This window comes from Rhyacophila brunnea, unplaced genomic scaffold, assembly GCF_057557595.1.
Source record: "Rhyacophila brunnea isolate RB1 unplaced genomic scaffold, BYU_Rbru_1.0 scaffold_7, whole genome shotgun sequence".
NCBI lineage: Eukaryota > Metazoa > Arthropoda > Insecta > Trichoptera > Rhyacophilidae > Rhyacophila > Rhyacophila brunnea.
Window position 1 is genome coordinate 27,987,119 of NW_028233339.1, and position 23,915 is coordinate 28,011,033.

At 35.8% G+C, this 23,915-nt stretch overlaps 2 protein-coding genes across 3 annotated transcripts; one reads left to right on the forward strand and one right to left on the reverse strand.

The window, feature by feature from the left end:
• Nucleotides 1-226: 226 nt before the first annotated feature.
• On the reverse strand, nucleotides 227-4,570 carry Sec20 (vesicle transport protein Sec20). Its single transcript, XM_085957396.1, has 5 exons — nucleotides 4,389-4,570; nucleotides 3,885-4,057; nucleotides 3,048-3,202; nucleotides 2,236-2,339; nucleotides 227-513 (listed from the first exon to the last, which is right to left on the reverse strand). Exons 1-5 carry the CDS (start codon nucleotides 4,470-4,472, stop codon nucleotides 349-351), a joined length of 681 nt encoding a protein of 226 aa, XP_085813522.1. The 5' UTR covers nucleotides 4,473-4,570; the 3' UTR covers nucleotides 227-348.
• A 299-nt stretch (nucleotides 4,571-4,869) lies between these two features.
• hd (humpty dumpty) lies at nucleotides 4,870-20,466 on the forward strand. 2 transcript variants are annotated; one of them, XM_085957398.1, is made up of 10 exons: nucleotides 4,870-5,167; nucleotides 5,636-5,754; nucleotides 7,662-7,872; nucleotides 7,964-8,100; nucleotides 8,878-9,103; nucleotides 9,771-9,921; nucleotides 16,178-16,485; nucleotides 17,787-17,990; nucleotides 18,928-19,117; nucleotides 20,141-20,466. In XM_085957398.1, the coding sequence occupies exons 1-10, from the start codon at nucleotides 5,042-5,044 to the stop codon at nucleotides 20,317-20,319; spliced, it is 1,851 nt and encodes a 616-aa protein (XP_085813524.1). In that variant the 5' UTR covers nucleotides 4,870-5,041; the 3' UTR covers nucleotides 20,320-20,466. The 2 variants fall into 2 exon arrangements, with proteins under 2 accessions (XP_085813524.1, XP_085813523.1); XM_085957397.1 differs by having other exon boundaries at nucleotides 20,138-20,465.
• Nucleotides 20,467-23,915: the final 3,449 nt, after the last annotated feature.

Consider the following 23,915-nt stretch of genomic DNA (forward strand, 5'->3'; position numbering starts at 1 on the left):
ACCCACACCATCTGCAATTTTTATTCTTAGTTCAATGAAAACAAATAAGTATGACTGTCAAAGTTTAATGTGCACTATTTATAATTCAGATCTTCACAGCGTCCACCCTCCACCCTTCCCCACTGGTACCTAATAACATTCATATTATTATGTTTTAAATGTACATAATTGCTACCTGTACAAGTAGGAGGTTTTCTAAGTAAACTCTTGAAATAAAACATTTTTTTCATCATACTCTCATGAATATTTTTTTATTCAATTGCACCATAGAAAAAAACTTAAAAATAATCTTTAACAATAATTTATTAAAATAAATAACACAAATGATAAAAAATAACCCATACACTTCTAAAAAAGTCTTTTTTGTAATATGTAAAGAACACAAGCAATAAAAAAGAGGAATGCAAAAAATATGACAATCTTGTCTGTGAATTCTCGACGACCATACTTCTTGAGAAGTTTACCAGATTGAGAAATCGTTCCCGCGGTATTCTGCAGCTCATCCTGAGTACCCTATAAATAATACATAAAATAAATTAATCAAACAGTTCTAAAAAGCCTGATACCGATAGAAACCTCAAAAATATCAATCAAACAATAATCACTAGAAATAGTTACCACATTGTATGACTGCTATAAAATATATTTTACATGTTGAAAAAAATCTTTGAAAAGGGAGGGAGAAAAAAAGTCATGGACTAATGTTTAAAATTTTTAATTAACTGCAAGTCATTTCGTATCGCAGATGCATTTGTAAGCAACTTTACATTATTATCGTATCACCAGCATCTGTCAAAAACTGCAAGCATTTTAACTAGATTCACTCGAACAGTCAATCTCATCAATAATTTATTGGCGGCTATTGCCAGGCTAAAACTTATAATTATTGAAAAGAATGGATGTTATTACTTAATTAATGACTACACACATGACCACATCAATACGATTTGTGCCACACTTGTTTGGCTTAAGGTGAAGCCTCTACTGAGCCTTTTTTAAAGAGGCACCTACCGGAAAAATACGAAGCTTGCAATTTGAAACATTTTTTTGATAATTTACAATTTCGTTTACGTCCCCATCTTATTATAACATATATTTTTATGGTCATATTTATTATTAAAATTTAGTTTATTAAGTTTTCAATTTTTCTTCGTAAAGATTTTTGACTAATTCATAGTTGTAATATTTTTTATATTAATTTTCAAAAACATCGTTTTTTTTTTTAAATATAAATGTGTATAACTTGAAATTCTTTTTAATGTTTTCAGATACATATTTATTAATTAATAGGTACAGTCGAAATTGTAAATTATCAAAAAAATGTCTCAAATTGCAAGCTTCGTATTTTTCTGCTAGGTGCCTCTTTAAAAAAGGCTCAGTAGACGCTTCACCTTTTATATCAGAACCAAAACATTAATTTTCAACATACAAAATATTCAAATGTACACAAATGTAGCCTGTGGAAGGACAGACAGCATCATTTATTATACACAAAAGGATAGCTAAATTACACTGAACTACAATTATTTAGAATATTTAGATGAACAGCCACAAAAATGTCATATGTATATTACAAAAACGTGAACTTCCAAAGATAAAAATATTGACTATTATACCACACAGCTAAATTTTAATATGGCAACTTAAAATTTTCTTCTTCTTTCTTTGGCCATATCCGCCCCTTAGCTGGAGCGTATGGACACCACGCGGCGCCTCCAAGAATCCCTCTCGCTCGCCAGTCTTCTTGCTTCGTTCCAGGTCAAACCAGCATCCCGTAGCTCCGCCGTATACACTCTGTAGATTGTATTTAGCGGCCTTCCAGGTCGCCGGAATCCGGTCGGCTTGAAGAACAGGCAAGCCAGTTTAAAGTTCTCTTCTGGCATCCGCAGCACGTGGCCGAGCCAGGTCCAACGACGCCTCTTCACTTTCAGCGTGATGAGAGGCTGCTTGGTGCATTCTCTTATCTCCTCGTTGCTCCTAAAGTCACACCCAGTATTCGTCGCAAACATCTGTTTTCGAAGCTCAGTATACGGTTGCTCTGAGCCTTCGTTTTAAAATTTTCTGCAGTTACTAATTTTACCACAATAAAAACATTAATAAGCTAAATATTAAAACTTCATAAGGCTCCTTCTAGTATAGTTGAAGCTCTATGTTTTATATACAATATGCTGTGACCAAATTGTAACGAATGAATGTTTATTTAAACAGTGTTAATATGCAGAAGGTCTTACATACCTGAACACTAGAACTTGACGTCACTAAACTGTCCAATGTTTCTGCACTCCGCTGGGTTGTATCGGCTAACTGTCTACTAATTGATAGAAGTTGATCTGTGACATCTAAAAGTGTAACAGATTATTAAAATTGTATACTACTAGCGCCAGGTACTAGGGTTTAAAACGTCACTTGATTTCTTAATCCTAAAATCAAAGGATTGGTTGAAATCCCAGGATTACTTTTTATATGATTTGTAACGAAAAAAGTCTGTTTCAGTTAACTAAAAGAAGTATAATTTATAGAAATTAGTTGATTTATGAATTTTAAAAAACATTGAAACCAGAGAAAAATATGCATTTCGAAATTTTCACAGAATTACAGAATCGGAAAAAATGCACAATTTTTTAATATAATAATATAGATTTAAAATTTAAATCATCAATCATGAAAAAGCTACTAAATATGAGATTTCAAATGGCATTTTTTGTTAATATAATAATATAAATCTATAATACTATGTCAATATCAAGCAGTAAAAAAAATTTAGGCAAAATTTTACTTGTTAACCAAACCATATAAATATATAAACCAAATAAAATATTATCTTAAAAAAATAAACGTCACATTTGATCAGGCAACCAGATTGAAAAATATTCAGAGATAATAATATTGATTAGGTATATAATAATTAAATACCTAATGACTATTTTTATTGAAGCTGCCAACAATTTAATATGAATTTTCATTTTCCCTCCAACATAATTTTTTATAAGAGAATACATCAAGTGAGTATTATAAATAAAATCAACATAAATAGATTTTTCACTCACCAGAAGACATTTTAAAAAGACCAGATTTGTCTGTCTTTTTCCGCTGCCTTACTTCAGTACCCTCCGAATTGTTATTACCCAAAAGCTCATCTTTTTGGGCCTTCTCGATTGCAAATATACTTGAAAAATTAGCATTTTTAAATGCTTGTAAAGAGCTGTAACAAATTAATTATTTCCTCGTCAATAATAATACAAAAAGTAAGTACTTAATTAGGATTATGTTAATTATTTATAATTACGTTGAATGCTTTGCCCACCAGAGGCACCTAGCGAAATAATACTAAGCTTGCAACTTGAGACCATTTATTGATAATTGACATTTTAATGTGTTTTAATAAAAAATAATCAACATAAAATTAAGAAATAAGATTATTATTATTATTATTATTTAACATAAGGCAAAATTAAAATTTGTTAAAGGAATTTATCATTAAAATTTGGTTTATTAAGATTTCTTTAATGAAACGAAAAAAAATTTGAATAATTTATAGTTTTAATGTATTTTATATTTATTTTAAAAAGCATGAATTGTTTTAAAAAATAAAAATGTTTATAACTTGAAATCTTTTTTAGTTACATCAAATCGAGCTTCAACATTGTGATCATATCGAAATTAGAACCAGAGGCCTATTTCTTGCAAAAATCACATTTTTTCAAAGCTATATCAAAGACCCAGTGAGTTAGCTGAATAGCTAACCATTTTTTGTAAAAAGAATATAATATTATATTATATAAACATCTCGTGGTGGCCGATATACTTTACCAAGGAATGAAAATGGTAATTTACCTCTTATGTGGGTAAAATATTATGCGGGCGAATAGTGAAATAATTATTACCTAGCAAATTGCTGGCGATGCGATTCTAGTTCAGAAATTAATTTAACGTCGAGTGTGTCTTTTGTATATTGATCCAATGAGTCAATATCATTTCGTAACTCTCCAAGTTTTATTCTTCCGAGACTGTTTAACTCATTCAATGTATCTAAAGATTGTCTACAACTAAGAATATCCTGAAAAAAATAAGAAAATCGTCATGTTATAATACTAATGCTAGGGTTATAATGTACTTATAATATTATGTAGGACTTATAATAATTGACAAATTCATAACACGCGAAGTTATGAAAATCTTAATTGGCAAGGGGCAATATTATTAAATTCTTTCATCGCAGTATTCTATCAAATATCAAATTCAATATCTCCCAATAATAATAGAATAATCTAGATATATCATAAGAGGTAATTTAAAATGCTAATTAAAAACTTATACAGCTTTGGGTAATTTAAGCATACAGTTAAAAGTACATTATTATAACAATATTATAATATAATATGTCTTACTTGTATTAAGGCTTTTAGCTGAAGATCATGCTGTACTAGATTCTGTCGTATCAAATCCACAGACATAATCGGAAAGTGTTTCATTATTGTGACTTAATAAGTTTGACACACAGATTAAGTTATATTTGACAGCTGCGGATTCAATTTTATTCATATTATGCCATCAACTGAAACGTCAGTGTCAAACTGTCAAAATTGGTTGATCCTGTGTTACTATTTATGAGACTATTTTTCCATATTAATTGATCGTAGTAAATCATTGAACACAATGAAAAATATATTATTAATCATAGCATTTGGTTTGTATCTTTTAATATTTTGTTGATGCAAAAAGAATTAGACGTGTGTTATAAGATTCAAAATAAAAATACGGTCGTATTCAAAGAGATTAGACCAAAGACAGTCTACCTAATCTCTTTGGATTAGCTCTGTCATATTATTATTATTATATTATGGTTATTTTTTTTTCCTGGCAATATCTATCTCTGCGTGAGATCGTTTCATGCAGCTGTCGTCGAAAATATTCATATTGTTTGTTTATAACGTTTAAATTTTGCATGCCGATTTTCAAATAACCCATAAATAGAAAAATGCTAGTTTTCCCTAACACTCGGTTGTTGAGACGTTAAATCAAAAATTATTAAAAACATTTTATGTTTTACCCAAATCAGTTAACAATGTCCCCAAGTAAAGATAATATCAACAACTCCCCCATGTGGAAAAAGCCTGATGAAGTAATGCAACTTCATAGATTAAAACGCAAAAAGAAAGCCCTACAGGTAATTTTTTATACCTTCTCTCTTATTTATATTTTTCTGGTGATTTTTATTGAAAACGAGGCATGCACCCAAAGGGCACCATTTCAATATACCTGAATGGAAAAGACCTAAACCAAGTGTGTTGGACTGTATAGAAAGAGACACAGCATCTCTGAGGCTATGGCAGTGGAAGGTTCTTGCGGCAGACAGAGCTGAGGGAGTGGATAGTTTCCTGGAGGCGCCTTTGACCTACAATGGATTGTAGTACCGATGCTCATAATTTTATTAACAAACTGTATATTATTTTACTTAAAAATGTACTTGGTATATAAAAAAAGGATCTAAGTATCACAGCGAATTTTATATTATATTCCCATATGAGCGGACTCAAAGAAAGAAACGATGAATTAACGTCCTGTACTTACATTATTGTTATATAAATAACTGTCTTCATGATTATTTGCTTATATTTTTTTTCATTGCTTCCAGGAACGAATGCGACAACCTCAAAGTTGTCCTGATTTATCGAAATGTTTCAAAAATAAAGAAGCCTCATTTAATTTCAGCAGACTGTTGGGTGGAGATAAAAGAAAAAATCCATTTTCTAAGTAAGTCTCAATAATTTGCTAATACACACTACCTATTTATAGACTACCAATATACTGCGATCCCCGCTTCTGTCCTTTACAACCCCGTGCTTCCCAAACTCACGGGTCGCATTCCTCTGGGGGGCCATAGGGCTTCTGCGGGGGGAATGAAGTGTATCAGTAGAATGTTTTTTTACAATTATGCATACAATAATTAAATTTGTCAGATAAGAATATATTAGACCAGTGCTCCGCAACCGGTGTGCCGCGGTGCACTGCCAAAAAAACATAAATAATTTTGTATATTATACAACACTTACTAGCCAACTTTACGTACATGGCTGGTAATATATTTGAGCACCTGCATGAACTTAAAACAATGCAAGGTCAGAATGAAAATATATTGACGTGCTCTGATAAAGCAGGAGTTAAGACAAGGATATCTACAAATGCACCAAAGGACCTGCTAGACCACCATTGAAAACAAGCAATTAATTTTGGATCCGTCTCAAAAATATTTAACTTTGCTGCAAAAGGAATTTCATCATTACTTTCATACAATCAATACGACTGGATTCGAAACCCTTTCGCAACCAATGTCGAAAAATCAATACAAGTGCTTTCCCTGTAAATTCGAGAGGAATTCGTTGAATTGAAAAACAACGGGACGCTAAAACTGAACTTCGCTGATGTTCCAGTGGCCATTTTCTGGATTTCAGTTAATAAAGAATATCCTCGTATTTCCGACAAGGCTATTGCAGTTCAGCTCCCATTTTCTACGACATATCTAGGTGAGCAATGTTTTTCAACTGAAGTTATAATTAAAAATAATAAACGGTCTTGCTTGAAGGGTTTCCACCAAGAACTTCGGATTGCTCTTTCAAATGTTAAGTAAAAATATATAAAACTTTTACGTTCATTGAAAAAGCTCAGTTATCACATTAATTAGTTATTATATTGATAATACAAATACATGGAAATATGTGCATTTGGTTCTTCGTCGTATGTTATGTATATTTAAATATTTAATAAATAAAAAAACTTAAAGTCATGTAATTTTGGTGCATGGCCCCCACAAGGTGGGGGACTGACAGGGCTCTAGCGTGGGGGTCCAGGCTCAGGGGAAGGGCCGGCGTGGCAGGTCAACCAGATAAGTGAGATAAACATAAATTTGCCCTAATAGTAAAAAAAAGTCGCCTGCGCTCTTTTACTTCGCTGGAATTAATATTTTAAAACATACGATCATGGGATACAATTTATTATTATTGTGTCAATAATACTCGACAAATAATCATTCTTAACCCGACAACTAACTATAATTCAAGTGGTTGTATTAATAAATACAAAAAAAAATCGCTAAATATACAATCAATACCATTAATTTTACCTCGAACACCATTTGAAAAATTCTATTTTAGAGTATCATACTGTCTTTAACCTTAGCGATAGGTAGGGGGGCCGCCGAAGATCCTGGCTTGGGGTCCCCCTTCAGGATGTGGGGTCCATGTTTTGGTGTATAAATTGTTTTACATGTGGTGTGCCGCGGAATTCTGGGAAGACCTTTAATGTGCCGTGGGTGCGAAGAGGTTGTGGAGCACTGTATTATACAATCAAAAGAAGAATTGAATGCGTGGGAGACAATATTAAAAATCAATTAATATTTCGGATTAAACAGAATACCTTCTTTGCAATTCAACTCAATGAATCAGTATGACTCAACTTTATGACGACTTTCTTTTCTGTTGGAATTTTTTTCCGCAGAGGGGGGCCGGAGATTTTTTTTCAGATTTTGTAGGCTGTGGTATGAAAAAGTTTGGGAAGCTTGTATAAAGTTTATACAATATACAGTGCTACGAAATTGCAGCCATAACATTTTCACACTCATTTAATTAAAATATAAATATGTATGATATAAAACCTATTTTCAGAAACGCTATAAACCAAGACACAAAAAAATATAAAGACTCTTCCGAAGAAATTGATTCTCCATTAGATGAATCAGCAGATAGTACATTATTTCAATTATTAGGCTTGTCAGCTGGAAAAAACGTACCTGATGGCAAGAAAACTGACGATAAGCTATCTTCATTCACAGATCTTCTTAATAAATTTTCAAAGGAGCAAGAATTATTGACAAAAGTTAGTATAAACTTTGTGTCTTATTGTTTTGTTTTCATGTTACTCGTGTTAACATCTATACGTTATTTTAATAATATCTTTTAATAAACAGTCTCCAGAAACTGATGATTACAAAGGATATGTTCCTGTTGATTGGGCTTTGAAAACCAAAATTAGATTTATGTCACCGAAACCTTTTGCGTGGAATCAAAAGTTAAAGGCCAGTGAAGAAGCGTCTGGAATTACAGGGTAAGTATTACATACTAATTTTTTGTCTGTAATACGATTTTGTTAAAAACATTATTACATAAATATATACAAAAAAATAAAGATGTTGAAGAAAACCTTCTTCTCTAGAGATGGAACTTAAAGGTATGAAAGCAAAGCTGAAAAAAAAACACCCCATCTACCAATTGTCATACAAATTCTGAATGGTCAAAAAGATATACATTTTTTGTTGCATTGAAAAATGACACTTATGAAAAACCGAAACTCGCTTCAGCTGTTTTGATAGGAAAATCACAGAAGGCTTCATCTGGCAGAAGAAGGATTTTGTCAACATCTTCAGTAATCACCATTATGATACAATTACCCATACCCATTATTAAGTCCTCGCTCTGAATCAAAGACAGATTGGGAAAAATTTTGCTAGATAAAAAATTCGAACCCACACCAACGACTTAAAGAGACAGGTACTCTGCCACTCTGCCATGACTCATTTACCAATATATAAAAAATATATTAAATCTGGGTTACTAAACTTTTTCGGCTTGATGCACGAATGTACAGCACTATTTTTAGAGAAAATATTTTTATATTCCACGGTGCCCCTGTAAACCTTCAGTAACCTCTGTATTAAACATTTTTTTTTTATTCTTCGATGATTAAATAAAAACAAAGAAGATGACTGCTAATTCCTAAAATTACGATTAAAATAAACCAATATTCAAAACTATATTCGCGATCACGATGCATTAAAAATATCTACATCTGACTAAAATTTTCCTGTCATGTGTTTATTTCCAGTTTTGTCCGATGTCTGGATACATCCGACCTAAGTACGTTAGATACTTCTCATCATTCTCGTTTTCATCAACACTGTTTATACTGGCAGCATCCCAATCTGCCGTGGCTCACTTTGTTTCCTAGATCATCGGGGAAAGTTGCAATGAAAAGCTTCGTTTCAACTAATGAAGAAATCAAAGAAGCCCTACAGAAAGAATGGACAGAGAGCTTCAGATCATTATTTCAGGTGGAATTTAACTAAAAACCATAGACCTTTCTTCAGCATTAAATTATCAATCTCTTTTATTCAAAACCTTCTCTACTATATGGAACCTAAACGTAATTATGAATGTGTGGGTGAAAGAAAAGGACTCATTGCCTTCTGTTTAAAAGCCGCTTAACTTAACTGAGTTCATTTTGCATTACAGCGCCATTTGTAATATGTAAATTATTTATTTTTTGTCTGCAAAATTAAATTTTTTAATTAAATAAATAATTATGTTAACAAAATTTCACACGACAATTATGCAGGTATGGATACTTTGCAAGCATTTACAGGAATTGATAATATATTTTGAGTATCGTTTTATTTGGTCTTGCACTTTAATTGCCACAATATGACGATACGGGCGGCGATGAGTAAAAATGAGAAACAGCTCATCCTGAAATGATTGAGTTAAAAGATAAATCATTAAATAGACTCTCAATACGGAATTGCACCGTAAATATTCATGCATTGCATGCAACAAGCCGCCATGTATCAATTCCAATCTGCCAACTTACAAAATATTAATTTCACTTTGATTACCAAATTTACTACAATAAATGCTATCAAGTGTTTTGATCCTAAAATTTCATTACACTTCCTCATCAAACTCTTTGGTCTTATTTTCAATATTATTTATATATTACAGTTGATTCGCGCCAGGCAGTGCCCATATTTTTATGTATGTGCGAATACTTTCACCTGTTTATTTCGAGCTGCGGGGATTGGGGGGCTGGTGGAAACTTGTGCACTTCTGACACCAACCACACGAGGATTGAGACAGACCCTCAAACAAGAAGGTAGTGATACACTGTATTATGTAGACATTAAAAAAACCTCATTCTATCGAGATGAAGCCTAAACACATAAAAGTGAAACTGTAAAAAAGGGCTACTATGACTAATGATTAATTAACTGTAAGTCATTTCATGTTGTGGAGATGTACACGAAAATGAAAATGAATGAAACGAAAATCGTACAGAGTCCACCTTTAGTTTCGGCTCACCTGCATCATAGCAATATACTTACTAATCAGTGCTGATACCTTCATTGGCTACATACCGCCTATTGCAAACAGATTCACCAATGAACGGCCCCAATTGCATTGTCAATAATGGTGAATGCCATCGAAGCTATGCGAATTTAGTGGAAAATCTATCCTGTAATATTTATTAAAACATCCATAACTTTGGATATTTTATAGATACCTAGAATAATATTTTTAACCTATTATAGTTTGGTTAGGCAGGGCTTAATGAATTTAAAAAAAATTAACCAACAATATGTGTAATAATATGTATTCTTAATCTAACGAAAACAAATAAGTATGAATGAAAAAGTGTATACAATTTTGTCGTATCACCCAAAGTATACCAAAACTATGTATTATGGTTTGTAATATTAATACTATCGACTGATGGTCTTTGATGGGATTTGAATTTAAATTCTAATGGATAACTAAAGGTGAACAGGCTCGTCGCGAACTCGAAACGTGTAGGTCTTCATCTGAATGTGGCTAAGACCAAATCCATGTGCAGTGCTGCATGCATCGACGCCGACACTCCTCTGCGGGTTTCCGGTCTGCCCGTCGAGCTGGTGTCCAGGTTCAAATACTTGGGTGCCATGGTTGCCGATGATGGTGGTATTTCTAGTGAGCTTGGAATCCGCATGGGTATGGCGGGGTCTGCATTCAGCGAACTTGGAGTCGCATGAAGGTCAAGGCTGTATTCTGTGAGGACCAAATGTTGTTTGTTTAACGCGTGCGTGCTACCTGTGCTCCTGTATGGCTGTGAGACATGGCATCTTCCTAAGCTTCAAGAGTCTCTGCTTTTGAGCTTTGAGAATCGTCGTCTCCGCCGAATCTTAGGGATACATTGGTACGATCGCGTTACAAACAACCGAGTTCATGAGCAGACACAGTAGCCTTCGGTGATTGAGGTTATCACGAAGAGACGCTTTACATGGCTGGGACACGTGTTCCGGATGCCGCCAAAGAGTGCGACACTTCGTACCCTTGTAGCACAGCCTCAAGGGCTCCGTCGCCGTGGCCGGCCCTCCCTCACCCTGCAACGGTGCTACAAAAGCGACCTACGTGCTGCAGGTCTGACATGGCGGGAAGTGCCAGAGTTGGCGATGTACCGAGAGAAGTGGCGCGAACTTGTGCTTGCCCTATGCCCCAATTTTGGTTCGTGACTGTGTGGAAGAAGAAGAAGAAGAAGAAGAACCGTAGTCGAAGAATTGTAGTCTTCAACAAAAACAAAAAATACGTATGACTAGCAAAGTTTAACGTGCACTATTTATGGTGAATCTTAACAGCCTACCTCCTACGTTCGCTACTAAAAAAATGAAATCATCATTATTAAGTATTTCATAGCCGCCTGCAACCACTCTCAACAGTACATTGTATGAATGTTGTTTGACATCAATTTTTACTGCAAATTTCACTGGTGCAGTAACATTTTTAAAAGTACAGGGAAGGTTTCAAACTATAGGACTTTTGAATGAACTATTTACTGGTCCTTTAATTTCAAATTTTGGTGACATGGGCTGCCCATCAAGATCACAAGATTTAGCAACTCCAGATTTATTTCTGTGGGGTACTTGTAAGAGAAAGCCACGGACATTAGAACAGTATAAGGACATGAGATCCCCGGGGTTCCAGCGGCTAGCTCAGGTGTCCATCGAACCCCGGATTCACAAAAAAAGAAATTCAAACGGTTGGAGTGTAAATAAAACACAGTCCTTCGTGCTCGTAACGTGATATTGTTTATATTTTCTTAATTTTTAGTTTTACAAATTATATTTGGGATTTTTACAGTTGTAGTCGTCAGGTCCGTACCTATCGGAAAGGGGACGCTTACTCACATCCTTTTTTCTTTCTTTTTAAATTCCTCGTACCGACGCCATCCAGCAAAAAAAGGACTCTCGTGATTGGCCAAATTTTATCGCGTGATCTTTGATTCGGCGAATCACGAGCCTGACCCTGGCGCCGGCGCGCGAGGATTTCACGCACAATGCGCGGCAAAATTTATTATATTTAAATCCTTATATTTAGTCTTAAAATTATCTCTTTCATCCATCATCATTTTTACTTTTTAAATTAAAAAGAAATAATTACGTGGTTGAGCAAGGAATCAGATTAGATGTTTTATGAAGCCGTTTCTAGAGGTCAGGGTTACGTTTCGACTTAAGCTACTAAATGATTATTTTACACCGGGAGAAGCCCGCCTGTAACAGGGGTGTATCAATTCGCCCCATCTGGATTAAAGTCGAAAGGTACGCCCTGATCTCATCGGCCACCCATCCAATTCCTTGTTCATCCGTTAAGTACATGGCATGATAAACAGTTTATAAAAGAATTCAACTACAATCTAACTATTCTAACATAAAACTCTATACTTTAGCTCTATTTTTATTATTTTCTATATTTATTTTGGATTATTATTTTCAGCTCAAAGCAATGCTTTCGCGATACTTTTGAATAGGTCAGAGTTTGATTTAGTTTCAGTGTAGTACATTTATTTTGTGTTACTTTGTTTTAATTAGGTTTTCTTGTTATTTTATTCGTTTTTATTAGTCAGCGGAGGGGTCGCGAAGCTGCAGTCTTTGACTCTCGCGCTTTCCAATCTTTCTTTTGCATTCCTAGGGGCTACATTTGTAGACGTTTGGCCCTCGTTCGGAATTATTATTTCGTGTTACGTTTTACTTCTTCTGGTGCAATAGGAGCGTACCTCGTTTGGCGTCATCTGCCTTTGCAACCAGGGCGTGGTAGTGGCGTTACTATTGAGCCAGGCTCGTTCCGAGCAGCGGATATCTTTCTGTGGAAAGTTTTCCACTGATCTGCTGGTCTCTGGAGTATCACCTCATAGATGGACAGGTACTGTGTCTCCATCTGTTCCTATTACTGCGGGCAAGGCATCGTATAGCGGTACAACGGCCAGGCTCGTTGACGGCGGCACGGCTTTCTCACAGGTACTAGGATGGATTTTCACAATAAGTATCCTTTTCTCTTTCCTTTTTTTTTTTATAGATGGTTACACTTCGGAGGTACCTCTTGTTGTTTCACGATATCTTTCAGGCGTCACGTCCCTAGTCTCTCCATGAACCTGCGCGAGAAAGGAGAGTGCGCACTCTCCACACCATCAAGCTTTGGTATCATGAATTTTCGGCTACGCTGCCTTTGGATGCGCTTACTTCGAGAGGTGGCTCCCTTTGTGCTTCCAAATTGTCTTCATCTGTATTTATTCTTTCTCTTTCTTTAGTAATTTATTCGTTCATTAGACTTCCTGTACTTTAAATTTATTCGAGTTTACTTTATTAATTACTCCTACCCCATACATTAAATAGCTACTAATTTTATATAAAATCTTCCCATTGTACTTATGGTACTTACTATCACTTTTAATATTTTACCCTAATACCCATAATTATTTTGCAACATTGTATTGACTGTATAAATCACATTGATATTAAAAATTGAAATATTCCACCCTCTCATTATATTTATTTCTGAATCAGTACACTTAAAACTGTGTAATTAACTTTATTTTTAGTGAAACCCATTTTATTAAAAAAAAAAAAATTGTTGTTTCGTTTTACGCGCCCGACATCCTATTCCAAGGCGCGCCGCGCCGATTTGCGGTGCCTCTCACGTTTTGTTATTATTATTGAAACCCCGTTGAGAAATTTACGGCTTATTGACTCATCTTTTTTTTTTTTTTTATCACAGGCATACAATCTCTACTTTCATCCTCTTATACCTAATTTTAACTTATTAAAATTTAACATAACAACTTTCGTCGAGTGATGCCTTATTATTCCCGTTCCGTTTTCGCTGTGTTAAATTTACGATTGGTAATTTGTAAAGAAATAATAGTGACGGTCGTATACTATTTTCTTCGTTTCTCTTTGGATTCAAATTATTAACACGGCGTAACTTTGAAACAGGTTTCGCGCTACTGTAGAATATCCTCTTTCCCGTTTATAAAATTGTTTGCGATTTTCAATGTTAATGTTTTCGAATTCATTCATATTTACTTTATTTGAACGGAAAGAATTGGCGTCACTTTGCGAAGCGTTATTTTTAGAACTAGAATGTACATTTTTCTTACTAACGAACTTAAGATTATAGGGCTCAGAAAGTGGGTCCTTAATTAACTTTTTATCCGTAATTAGAAGAATTTCCGGATATTTACGATTATTATCTTCACTTTTAACTACACTGTTTACACTGAAACTTCCAACAGCAACTCGGCGTTCACCCTTGACTAGAGGGTTGGCGACTGGTCCTGCTTCATCTCCTCGTGGTCGAGCCTGCGCCCGTACAGCTTCTTCGATTCATCTCAGCTTGCGCGCCTTCTCAGCCCTCTTGTGAGGCTCCCTAGCCTCGCGTTTCCTTTTTCTCTCCTCACCGAACATCCCGTGGTCGACTAGGGTACACGACATGTTAGTGATACCCTAGGAAAATCGGCATTTTGCTCGCCGTTTTTCGTCGTGAGTGGGCCGTGGCCTCTACGAGCCCTCCTCGCTGGATACCGTCGATGATGCGTCTGGTCTCCATAGGTGGGATTTGTGCAGCCATTCGTCGTACTGGAGACGCGCCGGTGCTACGGTCTCCAGCACGACGCTAGGCGCGGTCAGCTCCGTATGTGGACTGTCTTCGAACACCAGAGGGCTCTCCCGGTTTGATGTTGGAGACAGCACTTCTTCTTCGATAAGGGTTACGTCGGAGTCCACTTCTTAGTTAACCATTTCTTGGTTGTTCCGGCTCCTGGATCATAAACTTTTATTTAGCGTTCGCGGGCGTAAATTTTTCTTTTCGCGGGTTCGGAAGAATCCATGCGATTCTTCGAGCTTCACGTTGCCAAGGGCGCCATTGAGATCCCGGGGGTTCCAGCGGCAAGCTCAGGTGTCCATCGAACCCCGGATTCACAAAAAAAGAAATTCAAACAGTTGGAGTGTAAATAAAACACAGTCCTTCGTGCTCGTAACGTGATATTGTTTATATTTTCTTAATTTTTAGTTTTACAAATTATATTTGGGATTTTTACAGTTGTAGTCGTCAGGTCCGTACCTATCGGAAAGGGGACGCTTACTCACATCCTTTTTTCTTTCTTTTTAAATTCCTCGTACCGACGCCATCCAGCAAAAAAAGGACTCTCGTGATTGGCCAAATTTTATCGCGTGATCTTTGATTCGGCGAATCACGAGCCTGACCCTGGCGCCGGCGCGCGAGGATTTCACGCACAATGCGCGGCAAAATTTATTATATTTAAATCCTTATATTTAGTCTTAAAATTATCTCTTTCATCCATCATCATTTTTACTTTTTAAATTAAAAAGAAATAATTACGTGGTTGAGCAAGGAATCAGATTAGATGTTTTATGAAGCCGTTTCTAGAGGTCAGGGTTACGTTTCGACTTAAGCTACTAAATGATTATTTTACACCGGGAGAAGCCCGCCTGTAACAGGGGTGTATCAGACAACATTGACGTATTATTTTTAAAAATTATTGATGATAAAAAAAAATATATGGATTAAATAAATATAATAGATTTTTTAATTAAGATTACCAAATCAACACATTCGCACTTGTATGTGCAATAATCATTTTCATGCCAACCTTCACTCAGCCGGTTATTATCTGTTATTCCTTAAAGGCTTTACTTCAGCTGAGGCATGCTCTAAAAAGATTGTGACGACGCGTGACGAACAAAACATAATTTGTCATAAAAATTCAACATGCGTCCATTTAATGTTATGTTTAGTGTTATATTAGTAATAATAATAATATATTCATTGACATGTTTCTTTTTCGAGTAAATACGTAACGTTTTTTAGTCATCTTTACACGATTTAAGAATATATTCCTCCAACGCTATCACAAAACAAATTGACGTGCTCACAACTCGACTATCGCTGTCCGATTGGCAACGAGTGCGATATTACATCCCACCTATTGTTGAGAAATTATTTGCCGTTTTACTGATGTATACTCTTAAATCATGCAGAATTGGCTAAGCAACTTAAGTAAATCTGCGTATGTTTTTTTTTAGAAATTGAGTACACTATGCCTTTGCGTAAAAATGAGAAAAGAAAATCAGAAGAGCTTCGACCTCGACTGAGCAATGAAGACAAAGGAGGCGGCGATCGAGCTCTAAACACTTCCCCCGACAGTTGCTATAACACAATGGACAATCTTCAATCTCCCACACCGAGTGCGGTAGATCAAAATTCTCCAAAAGAAAATTGCAACAATTTCAATGACGAAGAAGCGTCAGATGACGAGGACTTCGAGGCAGATCAATGGCTGGAGAGCTTGGGAGTCGGAGCGGATGAAATCAGGAAAATTAATTACTCTCAGGTATATTTATACCAATTTTGTCAAATCCGGGGGGGGGGGCACTCATAATATAAGAATGTTCTAGTCAAACTAGACGTTTACTTTTATGTGTTTGTAAAGTGTATTTAGTGAGCCTTGCTAATTAAAATTTTTAAAAATTTGGTTATGCTCACAATCTATTAAAAATTTTGAACAATGAGATGATCATTTAATAATATGTTAGACTTTCATATTATATTATATAAAATATGCCTTGTAATAAAACGTACCAATCAGGTGTAAGTTTGATGTAAATTATTAGGTTAATAAAAAAATAATAATTTACCATTCACTCTTCGGAACTAGGCATGAGTCCCATGAAACTCCTCGTAAATGAGCAAATTTTTACGGCAATAATTGTTGCTGTTAATAGTTCCCCAAAACACGAAAATGTTAGTCTACGTTGCCGAAACTTTCCATCTATTGCCCATGCTTCCTAGCAGCATGGTTGGTCGATATATCAAATATCGAACGCAATCAAAAATACGGCAATAATTTCTAGATAAATCTATTTCCTTCTCGCTCTGCCCCATATGTGCGTCTCTGTTTGACCTACCTCAGTCCTAGCAACAACAAAAACATTGTAGTGACAGCCGATTCGACAATACATTATTTTAATAGTTCGCCGTGTTGTTATTAACATTATGGTGTTATTACTAATCATCAATTCACACTACTAGACAAACGTCTGGATCTGGAACAATGTAAGCAATTGAAGTGTTGAACACCCTGAATAAATACATTTAACTCCTGTATGAGTCTCCAGTTGCCAGAAATCGAAGAGTGATTGGTAATATTGTAGTAATTGGGCTTTCTTCATAACTGTATCTACTTTCTTTTCCTTTACACTAATTATATTTTTAAAAAATACCTAATCAAAGTCAAGTTTTGATATTCTTGTAAAGTTTTTAAATAAATAATTATCAATAACTACTAGTAACTAGTTCCTGGTTTATACTAGTTACTGTTTAAGTAGGACCAGATCGAAATCCTTATTTTATTTTGGATTAATTTGTTTATGTGATTATTGCAGAAGCTGCAGAAACTTCATCGTCGGCCGTTGTTACTTTATCCCATGTCACGTGTACGCACAAAATACATCGGCTTCACTTGCCCGACACTGATGTCGGGTCACACATTGCCCAGCAACTGGGCAATAGTTTCACCTTATTGCCAATTATATCGGCTATCTGCAATTTTTGATGCTCGTTTGGGGCCGCTGAAGAGTGCTCCACTGTGGAATTTTTATTCAAAATAAATCTCATTTTGTCTGTATTTTGTAGGTAAAAATAAATCACGCAGCAGAAAGCACAATAGACAGTGGACTGGAGTCATTGATATGTGTTCAAGGAGTGGATGCGCAAGCTCTCTTCAATTTCCTCCTCAACTGTAAATCTTCGATTCCTGCGACAGGACCTTTTGGCGGAATACCGCCCACCCTCCTTGCACCGGCAGCGTTTCAAGGCGGCACATTACAACCACTCAAAGTAAATACATTTTCATTGACTTGACAATCTTATCTGAATCTTAGCCGCATCCTGAAGAGATCTTTAAGATGAAATCAATGTTAGCCCTTTGCACTAGATAAGGGGTGGCCAACCTTTTGCATACCATGTGCCAATTTTTTTCAGACGAGTTCAGATGCGCCATACAACTCAAGCACCTTTTCTACCTTTTTACGTTCACGGTTGGGAATACAGGGATAGATGTAGGATCTGCTTCGCATAGGGGAGGAAAAGGAATACTCAACCACGCAATTGAATTAATTAATTTATGCCAGTTCAAAAAATACACGTTTATTGGAGCACCAATCTACAATAGTCAGAAATGATCTTTTGGACGAGAGGGTGATCGCTGTTGTGTCCGCTGATGATGCTACAGCTGCCGGAATCTCGTTTGGTGAAGATAACTCTAAACCACAGTTGGATGTGATGAGAGAGAAAGAAAGCTCTGAGCGGGATGGAGCACTAAAAGCTTTTGAGCGCTTGGATTTCGCTAGTCTTTCAATATTTGGTGTTAATTTTGTTACTGAGAGCAGCTGAGAATTCTTCAAATTTGAATCAGTTATTTGCGACCTTGTTTTGCTTTTAATCAATTTCATGGATGAAAATGCTTTTTCATATCTGTATGTCGATCCAAAGCTACATTATATATAACTTTTTGCAAATTTTCTTAGCTCTGGGAAATGTTCACAGGGTAATGAACGCCAGAAGTTAATTAATGCAAGGTGCAATGCGCCACTTGTAATCATCCAATGCGCCACAGTTTGGCCACCACTGAACTAGATCCAATGCTCTGGACCCAATTGGAACACACAAAAACATGTGAATTTGTCAGATGCAGAATTTAAGCCTGCAACCCACGACTGCGCGACGTGCACACATACATATTAATATATTTATAGTCTTTTCTCTCCTATTACAGGTGCGTGAGAGTATCGTGCACTCTGAAGGTGGTAAATATTTTTCTGTGGAATTAAGGGGACCTATTTTACCAACAGCAGTTCATTCCCTGTGCTCGCTATTGCAGTCGAATCCCAGTCCATTCAGCGCCACGTTTGCTAACTTGCAGCCAACAGTTCCGTTTTCTAAGGCTGCCAAATTAATGGCTACTGGTAATTTGGAATATTGCATATTTATTTTTTCAATTATAATGTACTGTAGGTACAAATCAGAGATTTGATATACTTAAGGGAGTGTTTTTGAACTTTCTGTATTTAACACTTGACAAATTCCAGAACATTTTAATGTTGAATTGGTAGCTATAGAAAAAAAAATTGTTTTATATGTTAGCAACATTGAATTGTTTATGATAATAATAAAGATGGTGGGCCTTTCCTGATGTTTTGCTTTGGATACTTACATACTGCATTTTTGTGATTCTTCCTTTAAACACTAGAAATGATGCTTTTTTTACTAAAAAAACTTGTCGCTTCCTACCTTATGGTTGTTAACAGCACTATTATCTTTTTAAGCACAAGTTAGTGTGAATCTCACTATATATTAGTCCGCGATCGACACACTGGCCATCGCTGGTATATACAATAGAAATTTATTATTATTAAGGCTATACTTCAGTTGAGGCCTGGTCTAAAAAAATCGTGGCTAGGCGATGCGCGGATTGTGCAAATGACGCGTGCCGAACAAAATATAATTTGTCATAAAAATCCAACATGCGTCCATTTAATGTTATGTTTATTGATATATTACTAATAATAATAGTATATTCATTTACATGTTTTCTTTTTTAAGTACATACGTAAAGTTTTTTAGTCATCTTTACACGATTTAAGAATATTTTCATCCGACGTCATGACAAAACAAATCGGCGTGCGCACACTTCGACTGTCGGTATCCGATTGGCGATTGTATATAATAAAATGGTTTTTGGAAATGGACGATCAAAATAATAAACGGTTTTCGGAACCATGATGGTCATGCATATAACGGATTTTGGAACTGGACACGTTTTTGAACAGTAAAAATGGTGGTAACAGTTTTAGGAATGAAATAAATGTATGGATCGATTCTTCTGAAGGTTGCTTTTGTTCATATGATTTTTCAAAAAATTGTTGGGGCCAAGTGTGTGATGAAACGTTGTGACAATTTTTTAAGCACGTGGACTTATTTTTCAGCAGAAGAGTCGAAAGAGAACCCATCCAATGAGGTTTCAGGCGTCTTTAGCAGAGAAAATCTCTCCGACTGTGGTCTCAACCCGGCATTGCTGCAGAATTTTTGCTCTTCAAACTCTAAATATGTGGAAACAATTGACAGCCTGGCTTATTCACACGAAACGAATAGATATACATGGTCATAATCGACCAAACTTTTATAAAAGTACTGACAAAAAAAATAATATAGTTAGTCATTTTATTTATAGCATGACAATAAAATCTGAATGTATTTATGTTTTAAATTATTTGTAAATAGAATATTTTTTTATTAATGAAAATTGAATGTTTTAAAAGTTGTTTAATTTACCCAAGTCACTAGTACTTCCCAACAAACATTGCCCATAGAAAATGTATTAATTTCTATCAGCCGTATTCATACAGTTTTGAAGCGCGCTCAACGCAGTCAGTGGTTTATCGGCCGAATAAGAAAGGTATAAAAAATGAGATGCGCACTGTCATGTTATTTACATAACCACACTTTTGTTATGATGGCAATACAACGCGATAAGGCTACCGGAGTACGCATGCGCACGCCGACTAGTTTGAACAACGGGCGGTTGAACCATTTCCGGCGCAAAAGCGGACCGCTTTTTAACTCGAAGGCGAAGCGAGATTCACTCTCAGTTCTTGACGTTCGTACGAAGAAGACCTCTCTCTGGCTCTTAAGTTCCTCTGGCCGAAACAGATGGCTCTCAGTTTCTGACGTCTCGAAGCGATTATCATGGCACTGGATTTCTGGTCGACAACCGAAGGACGTCCCTCTCAGGCCATGGAGACCGAAGGAAGCCCATGGTCCCGAAACCCATGAAAACATACGATGTAGGGCCACTTCTCGATTCCGCCTTGGAAGGAATCGAGGGCGAAGAGAGCTGAGATCATTTTATCGTGGTATTTATTGTAATTCAATACGTTACGGTCCACCGAATTAGCATTTTATTTGTGATTTCAATTGTCTAAATTATACTATGATAGGCGCTCGTAATCGATTAACTTATTATACACCTTTACATTTACACTCTCGCCTGCTATTAATTCTTATGCATTAATAATTATACTACTGTTAAAAGTTAATACCCGCGTTTTATTTAAATTACCTTTATCATTGTCTCTATGCATTTCATAGAGTGGCGCTCAAACCGAGATATTCATCATTGCATTTCTATGTATTTCACATTACAGGAATAACCGAATGAGTAAAGCAACCGACAGGTAACTGAGGTTTTAAAGGTAATGTCAAACTACCCAGGACCCTGCTTCCTCGCGTCTCATAGCTCTGCCGCACTCCTATTCCGTCCCATCCTATATCCCAAATCCACGCTCCCCGTACCCAGGCGCACCCGCCGTTCCCTCATAATTCCCTCGAAATTCCCCTCCTATCCATTCTTTCATACCATCCTACCCACCATACCTTCCACTCCTTTTCATACCTCACAGCACGGAAATGAAACATGGCGACCATCCAGCCTCCTGTCAGTTTGACACATGACGGAGCATACTTATGTTCATTACAAGTTTTTCTTGGTTAAGGTTCAAATAGACTATATGATGATTGGGCACATATGTGACAAGAGCGTTTTAGTGTCTATGATCATATCTATGCCATTACACATAAGCCAATATATGTCAAAAAAATCTATGATAGAGGCGTGGGCATAGATTCTATGACACCCGTATGTGCCAATCCGTTTACACACGATGCCGTAAAATCTATTGTGTCACATATCTGCCACTGATAAATAATACCAACATGACGCTTGACAAACTTTATGGTTGGTACGCCTTCGTAAACGTCAAACAGATAATAATATAAAACGAAATAAATCAGTAGGCTTGTTAGTGAGATTTTAAATTTATTTATCTATTTGGTTCCTGTCCATATCATATTATAATGCCGGCGGATGGAACTACTGCCGCGGCAATCGTGGCATATTTATTGTTGGTAGACAATAAAAAAACTAAGACGCAGACGAGCTTGTGTTCGTGAGTGGATTGCAAGACGGGAAACTCTCGGATGCTACAGTAATTTAATAAGAGAGCTGTATAAAAATTTCGTACGCTTGTCGCTGGAAGATTTCGATGCATTGTTGTTAAAGGTTGAGCCGATTATAAAAAAAAAGACACCCATATGCGTAAATCCATTATGGCCGGTGAGCGATTGGCAATAACATTGAGTTACATGCCTATCACGTAATTGAAATATACCTTGTGCTTCACAACTGACTTTTATTTTAACACTCGGTAATTTTATAGTAGTCCATATAGTTTTTTGTGACCATGAACCAAACGTAACCCAAAAATAATTAGGTTGTGGGTCTCAAAACACCTTAACCACAATAACGATATGGAATACTATAAAATTACCTACACAAAAACTCGTGTCAGCTAGCTAGCTTTTAAAAAATTCCTTTAAGTATGTATGGTCCGTCTGATCAAATACATACCTAGATACATATTATCTTTATTTTGCCGGTCTCATGGTCATTCCTTTTCTTGCTATAGGTATAAAGATCCCATTTCTACTTAAGTTAATATTGATGGCCGACCAATCATTCAGTACTTAATTATTTATTGGAAATTGCTGTAACAATCTCTTTCTCGTCGTAACCTTATGACTGAGGATCGTGATTGGAACCGAAATTAGTACTGTAAGGATCGGCTGTCTTTAGTTTTACCCATTCTCTGCAAACCTTGCGGTAAAACTGGTAGAAGCTATCAGTTACGTTAATAATACTGACCTATAATTACAATGTAGTGTAACAATTTTCCAGGTGATTCCTACCAACCTTTGATGTACTTATTTTGTGTACCCCAGTCAACAATATCCAGTATTATACCTGAGGTCTGCGACGTCATATATGATGTCCTGAAGAATGATTATTTAAAGGTAAATTAAACAATATTATAATTTTAGAGAATACAATTTTATTACACAGTTTAAAATAAGAAGAAGAACATGGGAAGACTATAAATGAAATTTATGGCTGATGCATACTGCTTTCCACCTAAAAGACTAATCGGGATCTGAAATCTTTTAATTCACTGGAGAGACATGGATTATTAGAAAACACATCACATTATACTTATAACTTATAGTAATCACAACGATATGAACATACACAATATAAAGGTGTAATTAATCATATAATAGTAAAAAAAATAGAATCTGAATCAATCCGATAGATCAAATACGTCATCAGTATTTACTGCTTCAGCATGGTTTTTAATCATCATTTCCGATAAGACGTTTTATACCTTTTCATGACACTCAATCAAGAGATGCGGCCTAAGCTTCGTCCTCGCCATATAATCAAAAAATATTTGGTTATCATCCCGTGGCTTTTGCATCATGTCGATGGCCTGTTTTAGAATGGCTTCTCTGTCGAAATCTGTACCCGATCTTTTTTTTCCCCGAGCTGAGGAGACCGGTGTCGATGTGCACGATTCGTCAATGAATGACTCGTACTCGATGACTGAAAATAAAACAAATAAATGTAAGAAAATTATTTTCTTTTTGCAGGTACCTAATACTGAAGATGAGTGGCTACAGCATGCCAATCATTTTGAAAAGCAGTGGAATTTTCCCCACTGCATAGGCGCGATCGACGGAAAGCATGTTGTGCTCACCGCGCCACCAAAAAGTGGCAGTCTATATATTACAATTATTATAAGGGCACGCACAGCATTATTTTAATGGCGATGGTTGACGCCAATTATAAATTTACATATATTGATGTCGGTT